Source organism: Eptatretus burgeri, chromosome 15 (assembly GCF_056783735.1).
Source record: "Eptatretus burgeri isolate ZD-2024b chromosome 15, Ebu_testis_v1, whole genome shotgun sequence".
NCBI lineage: Eukaryota > Metazoa > Chordata > Myxini > Myxiniformes > Myxinidae > Eptatretus > Eptatretus burgeri.
This window is the reverse complement of record NC_140975.1, coordinates 4,499,101-4,514,294: the sequence shown is the minus strand read 5'-3', so window position 1 is coordinate 4,514,294 and position 15,194 is coordinate 4,499,101. Positions and strand designations below refer to the sequence as shown.

The 15,194-nt window shown below is 44.2% G+C and overlaps 1 protein-coding gene across 1 annotated transcript in view; it reads right to left on the bottom strand.

Moving 5' to 3' along the window:
* Nucleotides 1-4,327: 4,327 nt before the first annotated feature.
* LOC147011353 (transmembrane protein 47-like) overlaps nucleotides 4,328-15,194 on the bottom strand; it is a 27,831-nt gene continuing 16,964 nt past the window's right edge. Inside the window, exons 2-3 of the mRNA XM_085858482.1 lie at nucleotides 6,017-6,154; nucleotides 4,328-5,896 (exon numbers count right to left, since the gene is read on the bottom strand). Of these exons, the coding sequence (XP_085714608.1) occupies nucleotides 5,709-5,896; nucleotides 6,017-6,154 (326 nt within the window). The 3' untranslated portion in view covers nucleotides 4,328-5,708. The remainder of the gene's footprint in view (nucleotides 5,897-6,016; nucleotides 6,155-15,194) is intronic.

Genomic DNA, 15,194 nt, shown 5'->3' with positions numbered 1-15,194 from the left:
CCTCCCACTCTCTCTCTCTCTCCCCCTCCCACTCTCTCTCTCTCCCCCTCCCTCCCCCTCCCTCCCTCCCTCCTCCCTCCCCCTCCCACTCTCTCTCTCCCTCCCTCCCCTCCCTCTCTCTCCCTCCCTCCCTCCCTCCTCCCTCCCTCTCTCTCCTCTCCCCTCCCTCTCTCTCTCCCCCTCCCACTCTCTCTCTCCCCCACTCTCTCTCCCCCCTCCCTCTCTCTCCCCCCTCCCTCTCTCTCTCCCCTCCCTCTCTCTCCCCCTCCCTCTCTCTCCCCTCCCACTCTCTCTCTCCCCCTCCCTCTCTCTCTCTCCCCCCTCCCTCTCTCTCTCTCCCCCCTCCCTCTCTCTCTCTCTCCCCCCTCCCACTCTCTCTCTCTCTCCCCCTCCCTCTCTCTCTCTCTCCCTCCCACTCTCTCTCTCCCCTCCCTCCCCTCTCCCACACTCTCTCTCTCTCTCCCTCCTTCCCCCTCCCACTCTCTCTCCCTCTCTCTCTCCCTCCTCTCTCCTCTCTCTCTCTCTCTCTCTCTCTCTCTCTCTCTCTCTCTCTCTCTCTCTCTCTCTCTCTCTCTCTCTCTCTCTCTCTCTCTCTCTCTCTCTCTCTCTCTCTCTCTCTCTCTCACTCTCTCCCCCCCCTCTCTCTCCTCTCTCTCTCCCCCTCTCTCTCTCTCTCCCCTCCCTCTCTCTCCCCTCTCTCTCTCTCTCCTCTCTCTCTCTCCCTCCCTCTCTCTCCCCCCTCCCTCTCTCTCCCCCTCCCTCTCTCTCCTCCTCTCTCTCTCCTCTCTCTCTCTCTCTCTCTCTCTCTCTCCTCCCTCTCTCTCCTCTCCTCTCTCTCTTCCTCTCTCTCCCTCTCTCTCCTCCCTCTCTCTCTCTCTCTCTCTCCCTCCCACTCTCTCTCCCACTTTCTCCCCTCCCACTCTCTCCCCCTCCCACTCTCTCTCCCACTCTCTCTCTCCCCCTCCCACTCTCTCCCCCTCCCACTCTCTCCCCTCCCACTCTCTCTCTCTCTCTCCCTCCCTCCCACTCTCTCTCTCCCCTCCCTCCCACTCTCTCTCTCTCCCCTCCCTCCCACTCTCTCTCTCCCCTCCCTCCTCCTCTCTCTCTCTCCTCTCCCCTCTCTCCCTCCCTCTCTCTCTCCCCTCCCTCCCACACTCTCTCTCTCTCTCTCTCTCCCCTCCCACCTCCCACTCTCTCACTCCCTCTCTCACACTCTCTCTCCCTCTCTCACCCTCCCTCCCACACTCTCTCTCTTTCACTCTCTCTCCCTCCCACTCTCTCTCTCTCTCCCTCCCTCCCACTCTCTCTCTCTCTCTCTCTCCCTCTCTCCCCCTCCCCCTCCCTCTCTCTCCCCCTCCCTCTCTCTCCCCCCTCCACTCTCTCTCCCCCTCCCACTCTCTCTCCCCCTCCCCTCTCTCTCTCCCCCTCCCACTCTCTCTCTCCCCTCCTCCCTCTCTCTCTCCCCCCTCCCACTCTCTCTCTCTCTCTCTCTCCCCTCCCTCCCACTCTCTCTCTCTCCCCCTCCCTCCCACTCTCTCTCTCTCCCTCCCTCCCTCCCTCTCTCTCTCTCCCTCCCTCCCCTCCCTCTCTCTCCCCTCCCTCCCCCTCCCTCTCTCTCTCCCCCTCCCTCTCCCCTCTCTCTCTCCCCCCTCCCTCTCTCTCTCTCTCCCTCCCTCTCTCTCCCCCTCCCACTCTCTCTCTCCCCCTCCCTCTCTCTCCCCTCCCACTCTCTCTCTCCCCCCTCCCACTCTCTCTCTCCCCCCTCCCACTCTCCCCTACCCTCCCACCCTCTCCCTCTCTGGACATATCCGGCCAGTGGTTATCTCCATACGTGTCTGGACGGTGGTTATGTCCAGGAGAGGTTTGTCTCCGGACGTGTTCGGGCGGTGTTTGTCTCTGGGTGCTATTTATAGTATGACTGGTATAAAATGTTTTACACATTATTTTGTTTTCATCTTCACTGTTATCCTGTGCAGAATCATTTTGATGAAACAGTATGAATAGAAATTAACCCTAAACCACACAGCTGCCTTCCTGTCCCCCACCCGCCTCTCGAATTTTCAAAATTCTTTATTAACTTCAGCAGTAGTTACCACTGCTAAACATAATAATAATTTATTTCTCCAATTCGGAGATCGCTCGGGCATCTTTGGGTGTATGGTGTTTGTAAGACTGATTGGTGATCGGTAATCGCTTGCTTCGCCAACCATTCCGAATAAACCGTTTTGTTGGAGTGCTTGCTTGAGTGTTCTACATCATTCGCACTGTCACTGAAGTTATCGATTGACTTGAACAATGTTCAGAACCGACCCGACTGCGCTTCTCCCCCACGTTGTCGTGCGGTGCCTGGCTCTCTGAAACGATACAATTTTATTTTACAAACTTCCCCTTTTTTGTACGATCTTCTTTCATTATATGACCCTTCACTTTGACAAAGATAAATCCACAGAAAAAAAATTCAACATTTCATTTTTGAAAGTTTCTTCAACCGTTTCATTGGAGCGGTTGCTTCACCGAAGCCACTTGACGAGTGTTCTTGAAGCTTCAATGGCGGGTCTCCGTGGGGGACATCTCCAGGGTTAGGAAGGCAAAATAACTTGGATGATTACAATGAGTAAAAAATGTATTCAGTTGAGACACAGCGATGAATCGCAACATCACGGCAGAATAGCAGAGAGGTATGTACACTCGCTCTAAGCTGTCAAGCTTGGGTTTGAATCCCGACCCAGCTATAAACTATCATCCTGGTGTTTCACAGGCAGGGTGAATAATCAACGTGTGTGCCGTCTTTCAGTTGAACGTTAAACTGGACATCCCATTTGCCGGAACCCCCCCCTCCTTCCTCTCCCTCACGTCACCACCCTCACTCCTCTACCACCCTCCCCTTCTGTTAAGGACTGACGGTTTAGTTTTCAATTTAAAACAGCTTCTCCATGGTGTACAAAGTACGAATCAGATTCGGAGTGAGCCAGCAAGAGGGGTGCATGTGCGAGCATGCATGCATGCAGGTAGGTAGGTCTTTGCCAGGTATATAGTGGGTTTTAAATGCTCCTTCCTGGTTTTATACAGAACGTGGCAGTTAAAAAGATGTTGCTGTTTGGGCACGTTTTATCCTTCCCTTCCCCTCATGCTCCCCACCCTCCCCTCCTCCCAACCCCCCTCCCCAGTCTCCAAGTGCTGTGCTAACGTACCCCACTTTGTTCATTCTATCCTTCCCACAAGTCCTCCCAAACCTCCCCACTTTCTCACTCCCCCCAGCCCCCATCCTGCTTGCTCCCACTCTTCCCACCCCCGAGCGTACAAGCTACATTTGGTGAGGCGTCGCTCTCTCCCCCTCCCTCATTGCTCTGCCTCCTCCCTCCCTTCTTAATCCCTTCCCCTCAGTGAAGCGATGGGTTGCATTTGTTAGAATCCAATATGTAAAGCTCATTTTAACCACTCACTCACATTTATGTTCAGTACCTTCTGGGTGACGTAGAAATCACACAGTGGTTGGAAAGCCTCCGTAAATGAAAATATCTGAAAACTATAGGGGGAGCACTCGGTGGAGTGCATACCTCCGCCACGTAATGCCTGACTCACGAGAACATATGGGGCCCAATACATTTTTGAGATATCATGCCATTGAGTACTATATCGTTTTTGGCCCATTCTCTCAATGGTGAAGAATCACTTTAAAATTTAAATAATTCTCATATCCAGATCCGGATTCAAATCTTCACCAAAATCTAACCAATTAGTCTTTGTCACACACCCAACCTGTCCACATCCATCCACAACTTTCAGATATCCTGCACACAAACAAACAAAGACAAAGGGGGGTGAAAACATAACCTCCTTCACCTTTGGTGGTGGAAGTAAGTGCAGCCTTGTTGTGCTTCCTGCAGGTGAGTGACCCAATAGGAGGTCATTGTGCAACTGCTGCTATTTCTGTACCTACGTTCAAAGTATGGCTCATTATTGCTTGTAATATGTAAGCATACCCTACCAGTGTGTGTGTGTGTGTGTGTGTGTGTGTGTGTGCGTGCGTACGTGCGTGCGTGCGTGCGGTCATACAGCACAACATAACATTGGTATCATCATACTGTCCCGATTCAAACAAAGTACCTGATTAATTTGCCTTTGCCGAACCGTTCGGTATCGGGGCCAAAAGGAACGTACGATTTAGGGTCTGGTCACCTGGTCGAACTCCGAGCACTAGACTGTGAAACCACAAAACAAACCACATAATCATTCTGGACAGGGGTCACTGCCAAACAACAATGCAATGAAAACATTTCTCCAGGATTATTTGACAATAAAAAAATAAAAACAAAGGAATCGTTGAAAAGATGCAAAGATAATGTATTTTATTATTCACCAGACAGTTAAAATAAGAACAGCCAAACAGCAAGCCACGGTCCGTCACAATCCAATGAGCCCCACATTCCCCCATTACCTCAACCCCCGATCGAGTGGCCTCAAGGACTCGGGACCAGGTGCGTGCATTCCCCTCATTGCAAGTGGTTTCCACATTCGTCTGTGAAACCGATAAAACAAAGTGCGACTTCGTGGAATTCCCGGCGGGACGCTGACATGCCCAAATAGGCCGCAACACCTCTGGAAGCTCCAGTTAGGACATTCTTGGATCGGACATGGGTAGGCATGCGGAGCCGTTGTGTAACGGACTCTCAACAACCCCCCCCCCCCCAAACACTACCCATCTAAAAAAAAAAAATTAATTAATAATTTGAATGTTAAATGGAGTTCAATTCTTGGACTTAAACTGCAAGGAAAATCAAAGTACAACGAGCAGAACCGTTGAGACAAAGCTTAACACAAAGGCGTCCATAAAAGAGACTTTTAATACGTCGGACACAGACGGATTTGGTTTTGGAAGTTTATAGAAGAGCAAGACTCTATAGCTGCACACCCTTGTGCCATGAAAAAGTGAAGAACTGGTGCTCCATTTCAAATAGGACATCTTTCAAGCCAGTGGTTTAACACCACCACTCAAATGAATCTGTTGGTCTCTCCACCAATCACTTAGAGACCTTTTAATCAGATCACAGTGGTGGGTAGTTGGTCGAGACAAAGCCTTCGTATCTGCAAAGAACTGTTCGACAAAAGCCAGGGCAGAAACGAACAAGCATCCTGTTTCCAACCACAGAAAAGGCCTACGTGTACGTGACAGATAAAAAAAACAAACAAACAAACAATAATTATCAAGACTTTCCACATGATGCGATTGTTTTGGGTCAAGTGTGTGTATGAAGCACACACTCCGATGACCCCAGAAACCGTGACGCTTCATTGAACAGTTCGCACAATTAAAGAGTTGTTCCTGAAATAGAAATTTTACATTTTTTTAAAATATAATTTGGATCTCGATGCCATCTGATTCTGAAATAAAAAATAAAAATAATTCCAAATGGTATTCCTCCAAACAGCATTCCAGAAGCAAGATTTTGTTTTGATATTATTATTATTATTATTTATGGACTTTGGGTAGATGCTCCAGACCTTCAGACTGTAAAATAAACCAAAGGTAGACGTAGTAGGACGGACCATATCCAAATCAGGCAAATATCACGCGACTCATTTTGTGGACCCTATCCCGAAAACCGATTGACAAGGCTGCTGGGCCCAAGCTACCGTGGCTCCTTAGGGCGGTGTGGCGTTGTGCCGAGAGTAGCCGGATGGAGCACAGCAAGGCCAACCGATATCAATCAGTAGCTTTGCTTGTTAGAATACGATTTCAGGAAGAACATGATGCCAGCAGCTACCATGAAGAAGAAAGCTCCAAAAGCGACCCCATAGCCCCAGTCAAACTCGTAATAGACTGGAGGTGGCAGGCTTCCAGGTTCCGCGAGGAACTTCACCGGGTACACGATGACCGCGATGAGTTGCAGCAGAGCTGGAACACAGCAGACGGAATGAGATGTCAGGGATAAATGAATTAATTAAATGGCTCATACAGAGCCCATGGAAACTTTCCAAAGAGTGAGGGGGTTCACAGGGAAGGGAGAACACTCACCAGCTAGTAGGATGCAGACCCCAGGCACAAAACTACGGATAGATAAGACTTTACACACGGCCAGCACAGCTAAAATAATGGCTATCACGCACAACAGCCCCGTAAGGAACTCCAGGATCACGATAGTGACTCTCCAATCTACACACGCACACACACACACAAAAAAAACAAAAACACACAATCACCTTGACAAAAAGTAAATAATTAAAAAAAATAATGGATTTCTTTGTTGTTCTAAAAGCAGGACATCGCAAACACCAAGACTGAACACTTACCGGTAATGCCTCCCTCCACAAACCCCACAACCCACACTACCTTGAAACAAATAATATAAACAATTTCCGACTCACACAGACTTGCCTTCCTCTGGGGTACTCGTCAAACACCAAACAGGTACCTGCTCACCTGCAAGTGCAGTTTCGTCACCCAATAGGAAGTGAAGCGTGTCACTGTGGCAAGTGAAGGGCCTTCCCCAAGCGACCAGAAATAGTAGGACAGTACTTACCCGACTTTGGTAGTTTACATTTTGCATAATGAGCAAAATATCTGTTTCGAGAAATCCACCGACCGCATTTAATTATTTATATTACACTGCAGCTTGATCGTGCTTCAGGTGTTTGTGGCATTTTTCCCATCACTTGCGGTGGTTTCGGAAGATTACAGATTATTCCAAACGCTTACACATTACATGGTGGGGAGAGACACGAGAGACCGATGGCGTGACAAATTTGTTCCATGATCGATCATTGCGGTATCACGAGGAACACGATCGGGGTTTTATCAACATGCAGGGATCGGTGAGATTCTCAGACGTTCACAACACCTTGCACGATCCCTCCACACCGTCCTGTTCGTTGGTAAACCTTCCCGACACGTCACAGGGGGTGTCGGCTGAGCTGTCAAAACATCCAGCATCGGATTTGTCCATTTGTCCACGTCACCGATCACCAGTTCTCAGTGTGTCTGCATTCCATGCACTCATGGCTGATTACATTAGTTTAGCATTTCACCAATCCAAATAACCAACTACCAGTAGCACGCGCGCGCACACAGACACACACACCTAAACTGTGTAGCCTGGGTTTGAGTCCCGACCCAGTTATATACTGGCATCCTGGTGTTTCTCGGCTTCGTCCGTTTGAGTGTAGATAGTGAGGCAACCTGAGAGTTTTAGATGTAAACAATGGTGTGACGGGTGTGGAACAAGTTGCATGTGGTCAACAACATTGCATCAATATGACCGACACTTCCTGATCTATGATGGATATAAGCTCCATCCGTGCTATCATGGTCGGTAGGTGAGGAAAGAGGAAAAACAAATAAATAAACCAATGTCACCCGCAGGGTGAGCCGTATCTTGCCAAAAGGTGACCACGTGTGACTTCTTTAAGGTCACACTGAGGTGAACAGAGCTGCTATCCACCAGGAGCGACTCCTTGAGGAATATCTGCCTACGAGAGATTCCGATGAGAATCGTTCTACAGAGTAACCAACAAAAATATGTGTTTGCCTCATAACGTCACAATATCTCAAGCTTGACAAATCTAGAAAGCACTCATCGAGGTGTTCAATTTGAGGTACTACACGATATGGTTCCTAAAACTTGAAAATTTGACCTTGGGGTCAAATATGTTTGACCTCAGGTGCTAACCATGAAGGTCAAGGCCAATTGCCACCAAAAATTAATCAACTGAGCGCCAGACCATGACCTATATTCCCATGAAGTTTGGAGACGATTAGATTAAAATTACTCAAAAAATAAGGGTTTCGTCGACTCCCCTGATTTGCGACAAAGTGACCTTGACCTTTGACCTTGACCTTCAAAATGTTATGCGCAGAAAGGGACCTCTATAGGCCTCTGACATGCGAAGTTACAAAAATTTCCAATGATAACTGTGCTCTGCAGAATTTTTTATACGTGATTACAGACAAACAAACAAAAAAATAAAATAAACTAGAACTGCCACTTTATAACTGCTGGCAGTGATGACCGGGTACCCAGAAGTGTCCGCCTTTGACACAACTGATACAACATGAGACTTAAATCAGTCGCAAAGTTTTGCATTGATAGGATAAGCGGTGCCAGAGAAAACATTATTTAATGGTGATACAAACACAGGCCTGCTTCGAGACGGCGCGGAACAGACGAGTTACGAACCGGGCAGCACAAAACGTTCAATTTCGTTATTACTGGCGACCAGATTCAAATAATTAAATAATTCTGGCTGCCAAACCACACGGCCGATCAGGTTGAAATTTTAAACTTTTGTTTCACATGTAGCCTAAATTATAAATATGAAGTTTCGCATATATAGAAGTAGTGGTTCCAGAGTAAACATGAATTAATATTTATCCTTCAATCTAAGATGGCGGCCAAACCATGTGACTTGTGACCTCATAATTTTTACCATGTATGCAGATATCATGGACGATGACAGACGCAAATTTTCGCTTCGATAGGTTAAGCAGTTCCAGAGAAAACATTATTTAATATTTTTCTTAAATTCAACATGGCTGCCAAACCATGTGACCTATCAATTAGAAATTAACAAACTTGTATTCCCTACTCATGTGCAATAGGGGTGTGAAGTTTCCCCTTGATCAGATCAGGTGTTCTGGAGAAGAAGATGTTTGAAGGTTTTAAGGTAAATTCAAGATGGCCGCCAAACCATGTGACCAATCAAGAACAAATTAACAAACTTGAGAAAGGACCTCATGGGGAATATATGTGTGAAGTTTCGGCTTAATCTGTCTTGCCTTTCTGGAGAAGAAGATTTTAAAAATTTATTCATTTTCAATCCAAGATGGCTGACGAACCATGTGACCTATGACATCACAAATTTAGATTCTGCTTCCAACTGGGTATTGGAACACGTTTATGAAGTTTCGTGTTAATCGGTAAAGGTGCGTTTTTCTATCCAAGATGGCCGCCAAACCATGTGACGTGTGACATCATAATTTTTACCACGAATGTATACACGACGGTAGATGATAATTGCAAACTTTCGATTCGTTAGGTTAAGCGGTTCCAGAGAAAACATTATTTAATATTTTTCTTAAATACAAGATGGCGGCCAAACCATGTGACATCAATTCGAAATTAACAAACTTATATCGCCTTCCTGTCCCGAATATAGTTCTGAAATCTCCCCTTCATTGGGCCAACGCTTCTGGAGAAGAAGATGTTTGAAGGTTTTCGGGTTTTTTTCAAGATGGCCGCCAAACCATGTGACCGATCAAGAACAAATTAACAAACTTGAGAAAGGACCTCATGGGGAATATATGTGTGAAGTTTCGTCTTCATCTGTCTTGCCCTTCTGGAGAAGAAGATTTTTAAAATTTATTCATTTTCAATCCAAGATGGCTGCCGAACCTTGTAACCTATGATATCATAAATTTAAATTCTGCTTTCCCTCGTCGACCCGAACAACTGTGTGAAGTTTCGTGTAAATCGGATAAGGTCTATTTTTCTATCCAAGATGGCCGCCAAACCATGTGACTTCTGAGGTAAAAAATTTTTTACCATGTATGCAGACTTGAGGGAGGAAGGCACTTGCAAATTTTCGCTTCGATGGCTTCTGAAATTCCAGAGAAAACATTATTTAATATTTTTCTTAAATCCAACATGGCGGCCAAACCACGTGACCTATCACTTCGAAATTAACAAACTTGCATCGCATGCATTTCACGAATATAGTTCTGAAATCTCGCCTTCATTGGACCAGCGCTTCTGGAGAAGAAGATGTTTGAAGGTTTTAGGGTTTTTTCAAGATGGCCGCCAAACCATGTGACGTATCAACAACAAATTAACAAACTTGAAAGAGGACCTCAGGGAGAATGTGCGTGTTAAGTTTCGCCGCAATCTGCACAGCCGTTCTGGAGAAGAAGATTTTTTTTTTAAAAAACACTAAAAAACAAGATGGCGGCCGAATTACGTCATCGATGACGTCAAAAAAAACATTTTTGACGATGAATTTTGGTGTAGATGACGCTCAGAATTTTTCAGATTTTTCCTATATGGCGTTCTACTTGACGAATTTTCACCGGTATATCGCTTCACCTATGACGTTACGAAAAATCACACGTGTTCCCCATAGGGAGCTTAGTAAAATGTATCAAACGAAAAATTTTTCCATTGCACGGTTTCCGAGATACAGATGTCCAAAGTTTATCGCTTTTTTCAAGATGGCGACCGTACCACGTGACCAATGACGTCATAATTATAACGTGATTGTGCTATCAAAAAAGATACATACTATGGTGAAAATTTCCTGTCGATCGGACTTAGTGTTCCAGAGAAAATGATTTTTAAAGCGAAAAAGGGTGCAAAACGCCGGCGGAAAATAATAATAATAATAATAACTAGAACTGCCACTTTATAACTGCTGGCAGTGATGACCGGGTACCCAGTCCGTCCGCCTTTGACACAACTGACACAACGTGAGACTTAAATCATAGTCGCAAAGTTTCGCATTTATCGGATAAGCGGTGCCAGAGAAAACATTATTTAATGGTGATACAAACACAGGCCTGCTTCGAGACGGCGCGGAACAGACGAGTTCCGAACCGGGCAGCACAAAGCGTTCAATTTCCTTATTACTGGCGACCAGATTCAAATAATTAAATAATTCTGGCTGCCAAACCACACGGCCGATCAGGTTGAAATTTTAAACTTTTGTTTCACATGTAGCCTAAATTATAAATATGAAGTTTCGCATATATAGAAGTAGTGGTTCCAGAGTAAACATGAATTAATATTTATCCTTCAATCTAAGATGGCGGCCAAACCATGTGACTTGTGACCTCATAATTTTTACCATGTATGCAGATGTCATGGAGGATGACAGACGCATATTTTCGCTTCGATAGGTTAAGCAGTTCCAGAGAAAACATTATTTAATATTTTTCTTAAATTCAACATGGCTGCCAAACCATGTGACCTATCAATTAGAAATTAACAAACTTGTATTCCCTACTCATGTGCAATAGGGGTGTGAAGTTTCCCCTTGATCAGATCAGGTGTTCTGGAGAAGAAGATGTTTGAATGTTTTAAGGTAAATTCAAGATGGCCGCCAAACAATGTGACCAATCAAGAACAAATTAACAAACTTGAGAAAGGACCTCATGGGGAATATATGTGTGAAGTTTCGGCTTAATCTGTCTTGCCTTTCTGGAGAAGAAGATTTTTAAAATTTATTCATTTTCAATCCAAGATGGCTGACGAACCATGTGACCTATGACATCAGAAATTTATATTCTGCTTCCAACTGGGTATTGGAACACGTTTGTAAAGTTTCGTGTTAATCGGTAAAGGTGCGTTTTTCTATCCAAGATGGCCGCCAAACCATGTGACGTGTGATGTCATAATTTTTACCATGCGTGCATACACGATGGTAGATGATAATTACAAATTTTCGATTCGTTTGGTTCAGCGGTTCCAGAGAAAACATTATTTAATATTTTTCTTAAATCCAAGATGGCGGCCAAACCGTCGAACGTATCAATTCGAAATTAACAAACTTATATCGCCTACGTGTCCCGAATATAGTTCTGAAATTTCCCCTTCATCCGACCAGCGCTTCTGGAGAAGAAGATGTTTGAAGGTTTTAGGGTTTTTTCAAGATGGCCGCCGAACCATGTGACCGATCAAGAACAAATTAACAAACTTGAGAAAGGACCTCATGGGGAATATATGTGTGAAGTTTCGTCTTCATCTGTCTTGCCCTTCTGGAGAAGAAGATTTTTAAAATTTATTCATTTTCAATCCAAGATGGCTGCCGAACCTTGTGACCTATGATATCATAAATTTAAAATCTGCTTTCCATCGTCGACCCGAACAAGTGTGTGAAGTTTCGTGTAAATCGGATAAAGTCTATTTTTATATCCAAGATGGCCGCCAAACCATGTGACTTCTGAGGTAAAAAATTTTTACCATGTATGCAGACTTGAGGGAGGAAGGCACTTGCAAATTTTCGCTTTGATGGCTTATGAAATACCAGAGAAAACATTATTTAATATTTTTCTTAAATCCAACATGGCGGCCAAACCATGTGACCTATCACTTTGAAATTAACAAACTTGCATCGCATACATGTCACGAATATAGTTCTGAAATCTCGCCTTCATTGGACCAGCGCTTCTGGAGAAGAAGATGTTTGAAGGTTTTAAGGTTTTTTCAAGATGGCCGCCAAACCATGTGACGTATCAACAACAAATTAACAAACTTGAAAGAGGACCTCAGGGGGAATGTGCCTGTAAAGTTTCGCCTCAATCTGCACAGCCGTTCTGGAGAAGAAGATTTTTTTAAAAAAACACAAAAAACAAGATGGCGGCCGAATTACGTCACTGATGACGTCAAAATATTTTTTTCTACGATGAATTTTTGTGTAGATGATGCTCAAGAAATTTCAAATTTTTTCCATGTGGCGTTCTACTTGACGAATTTTTACTGGGATACCTCTTCACTGATGACGTCACGAAAAATCACACGTATACCCGAGAGGGAGCTTGTTCAAATGTATCAAGCGAAATTTTTTACACTAGAAGGTTTCCGAGATACAGAGGTCCAAAGTTGATCTGTTTTTTCAAGATGGCGCCCGTATCACGTGACCTATGACGTCATAATTATCAATTATGTATGCTATCAAAAAAGATACATATTTGGTGAAAATTTTGTGTCGATTGGTCTTACCATTTCTGAGAAAATGGCATTTAAAGCGAAAAAATTTGGAAATTTTGCAAATTTACGGCGGAAGAATAATAATAATAATAATGCGTAATAATAAACAGAAGAAAAACAATAGGGTACCCTGTACTCACAGGGTACCCTAACTAGAACTGCCACTTTATAACTGCTGGCAGTGATGACCGGGTACCCAGACGTGTCGGCCTTTGATACAACATGGGACTTTCTGCAGATGACAGTCGCAAAGTTTTGCATTGAAAGGATAAGCGGTGCCAGAGAAAACATTATTTAATAGTGATACAAACACAGGCCTGCTTCGAGACGGCACGGAACAGATGAGTTACGAACCGGGCAGCACAAAGCATTCAATTTCGTTATTACTGGCTTCCAGATTCAAATAATTAAATAATTCTGGCTCCCAAACCGCGTGACCGATCAGGTTGAAATTTTAAACTTTTATTTCGCATGTCACCTGAATTATAAATCTGAAGTTTCGCATATATAGAGGCAGCGGTTCCAGAGTAAACATTAATTAATATTTATCCTTCAATCCAAGATGGCGGCCAAACCATGTGACTTGTGATGTCATAATTTGCACCACGTGTGCAAACACGATGGTGGATGATAACTGCAAATTTTCGCTTCTCCAGGTTAAGCAGTTCCAGAGAAAACATTATTTAATATTTTTCTTAAAACCAACATGGCTGCCAAACCCTGGGCCCGATCGCGTTGAAATTTCAAACCCTCATTCCGCATGAGCGTTCCACCATAAACTTGATGTTTCACATTTATTGATGCAGTAGTTCCAGAGTAAACATTAATTAATATTTTTCCTTCAATCCAATATGGCTGCCAAACGTTGCATCGTACCTCAAAAGGGGGTGGGAACTTTTTATTCGTCATGGAGAGGCGGTCATAGTGGTGGAGTTTCGCCTGGATCTGTTCAGCCGTTTCAGAGAAAAAGACGTTTGAAGATATTGTTTTTCAATCCAAGATGGCTGACGAACCATGTGACCTATGACATCAGAAATGTATATTCTGCTTCCAACTGGGTATTGGAACACGTACGTGAAGTTTCGTGTTAATCGGTAAAGGTGCGTTTTTCAATCCAAGATGGCCGCCAAACCATGTGACGTGTGACATCATAATTTTTACCAAGCGTGCACACTGCCTGCTAGATGATAATTACAAATTTTCGATTCGTTTGGTTAAGCGGTTCCAGAGAAAACATTATTTAATATTTTTCTGAAATCCAAGATGGCGGCCAAACCATGTGACTTATCAATTCGAAATTAACAAACTTATATCGCCTTCCTGTCCCGAATATAGTTCTGAAATCTCCCCTTCATTGGGCCAACGCTTCTGGAGAAGAAGATGTTTGAAGGTTTTCGGGTTTTTTCAAGATGGCCGCCAAACCATGTGACCGATCAAAAACAAATTAACAAACTTGAGAAAGGACCTCATGGGGAATATATCTGTGAAGTTTCGTCTTCATCTGTCTTGCCCTTCTGGAGAAGAAGATTTTTAAAATTTATTCATTTTCAATCCAAGATGGCTGCCGAACCTTGTGACCGAGGATATCATGAATTTAAATTCTGCTTTCCATCGTCGACCCGAACAAGTGTGTGAAGTTTTGTGTAAATCGGATAAAGTCTATTTTTCTATCCAAGATGGCCGCCAAACCATGTGACTTCTGAGGTAAAAATTTTTACCATGTATGCAGACTTGAGCGAGGAAGGCACTTGCAAATTTTCGCTTCGATGGCTTATGAAATACCAGAGAAAACTTTATTTAATATTTTTCTTAAATCCAACATGGCGGCCAAACCATGTGACCTATCACTTTGAAATTAACAAACTTGCATCGCATACATGTCACGAATATATTTCTGAAATCTCGCCTTCATTGGACCAGCGCTTCTGGAGAAGAAGATGTTTGAAGGTTTTAGGGTTTTTTCAAGATGGCCGCCAAACCATGTGACGTATCAACAACAAATTAACAAACTTGAAAGAGGACCTCAGGGGGAATGTGCGTGTAAAGTTTCGCCTTAATCTGCATAGCCGTTCTGGAGAAGAAGATTTAAAAAAAAAAACACTAAAAACAAGATGGCGGCCGAATTACGTCATCGATGACGTCAAAAAAAACATTTTCGTCAGTGATTTTTGGCGTAGATGATGCTCAGAATTTTTCAGATTTTTCCCATATGGCGTTCTACTTGACGAATTTTCACCGGTATATCGCTTCACCTATGACGTCACGAAAAATCACACGTGTTCCCCATAGGGAGCTTAGTAAAATGTATCAAACGAAAATTTTTTCCATTGCACGGTTTCCGAGATACAGATGTCCAAAGTTTATCGCTTTTTTCAAGATGGCGACCGTACCACGTGACCAATGACGTCATAATTATAACGTGATTGTGCTATCAAAAAAGATACATACTATGGTGAAAATTTCCTGTCGATCGGACTTAGTGTTCCAGAGAAAATGATT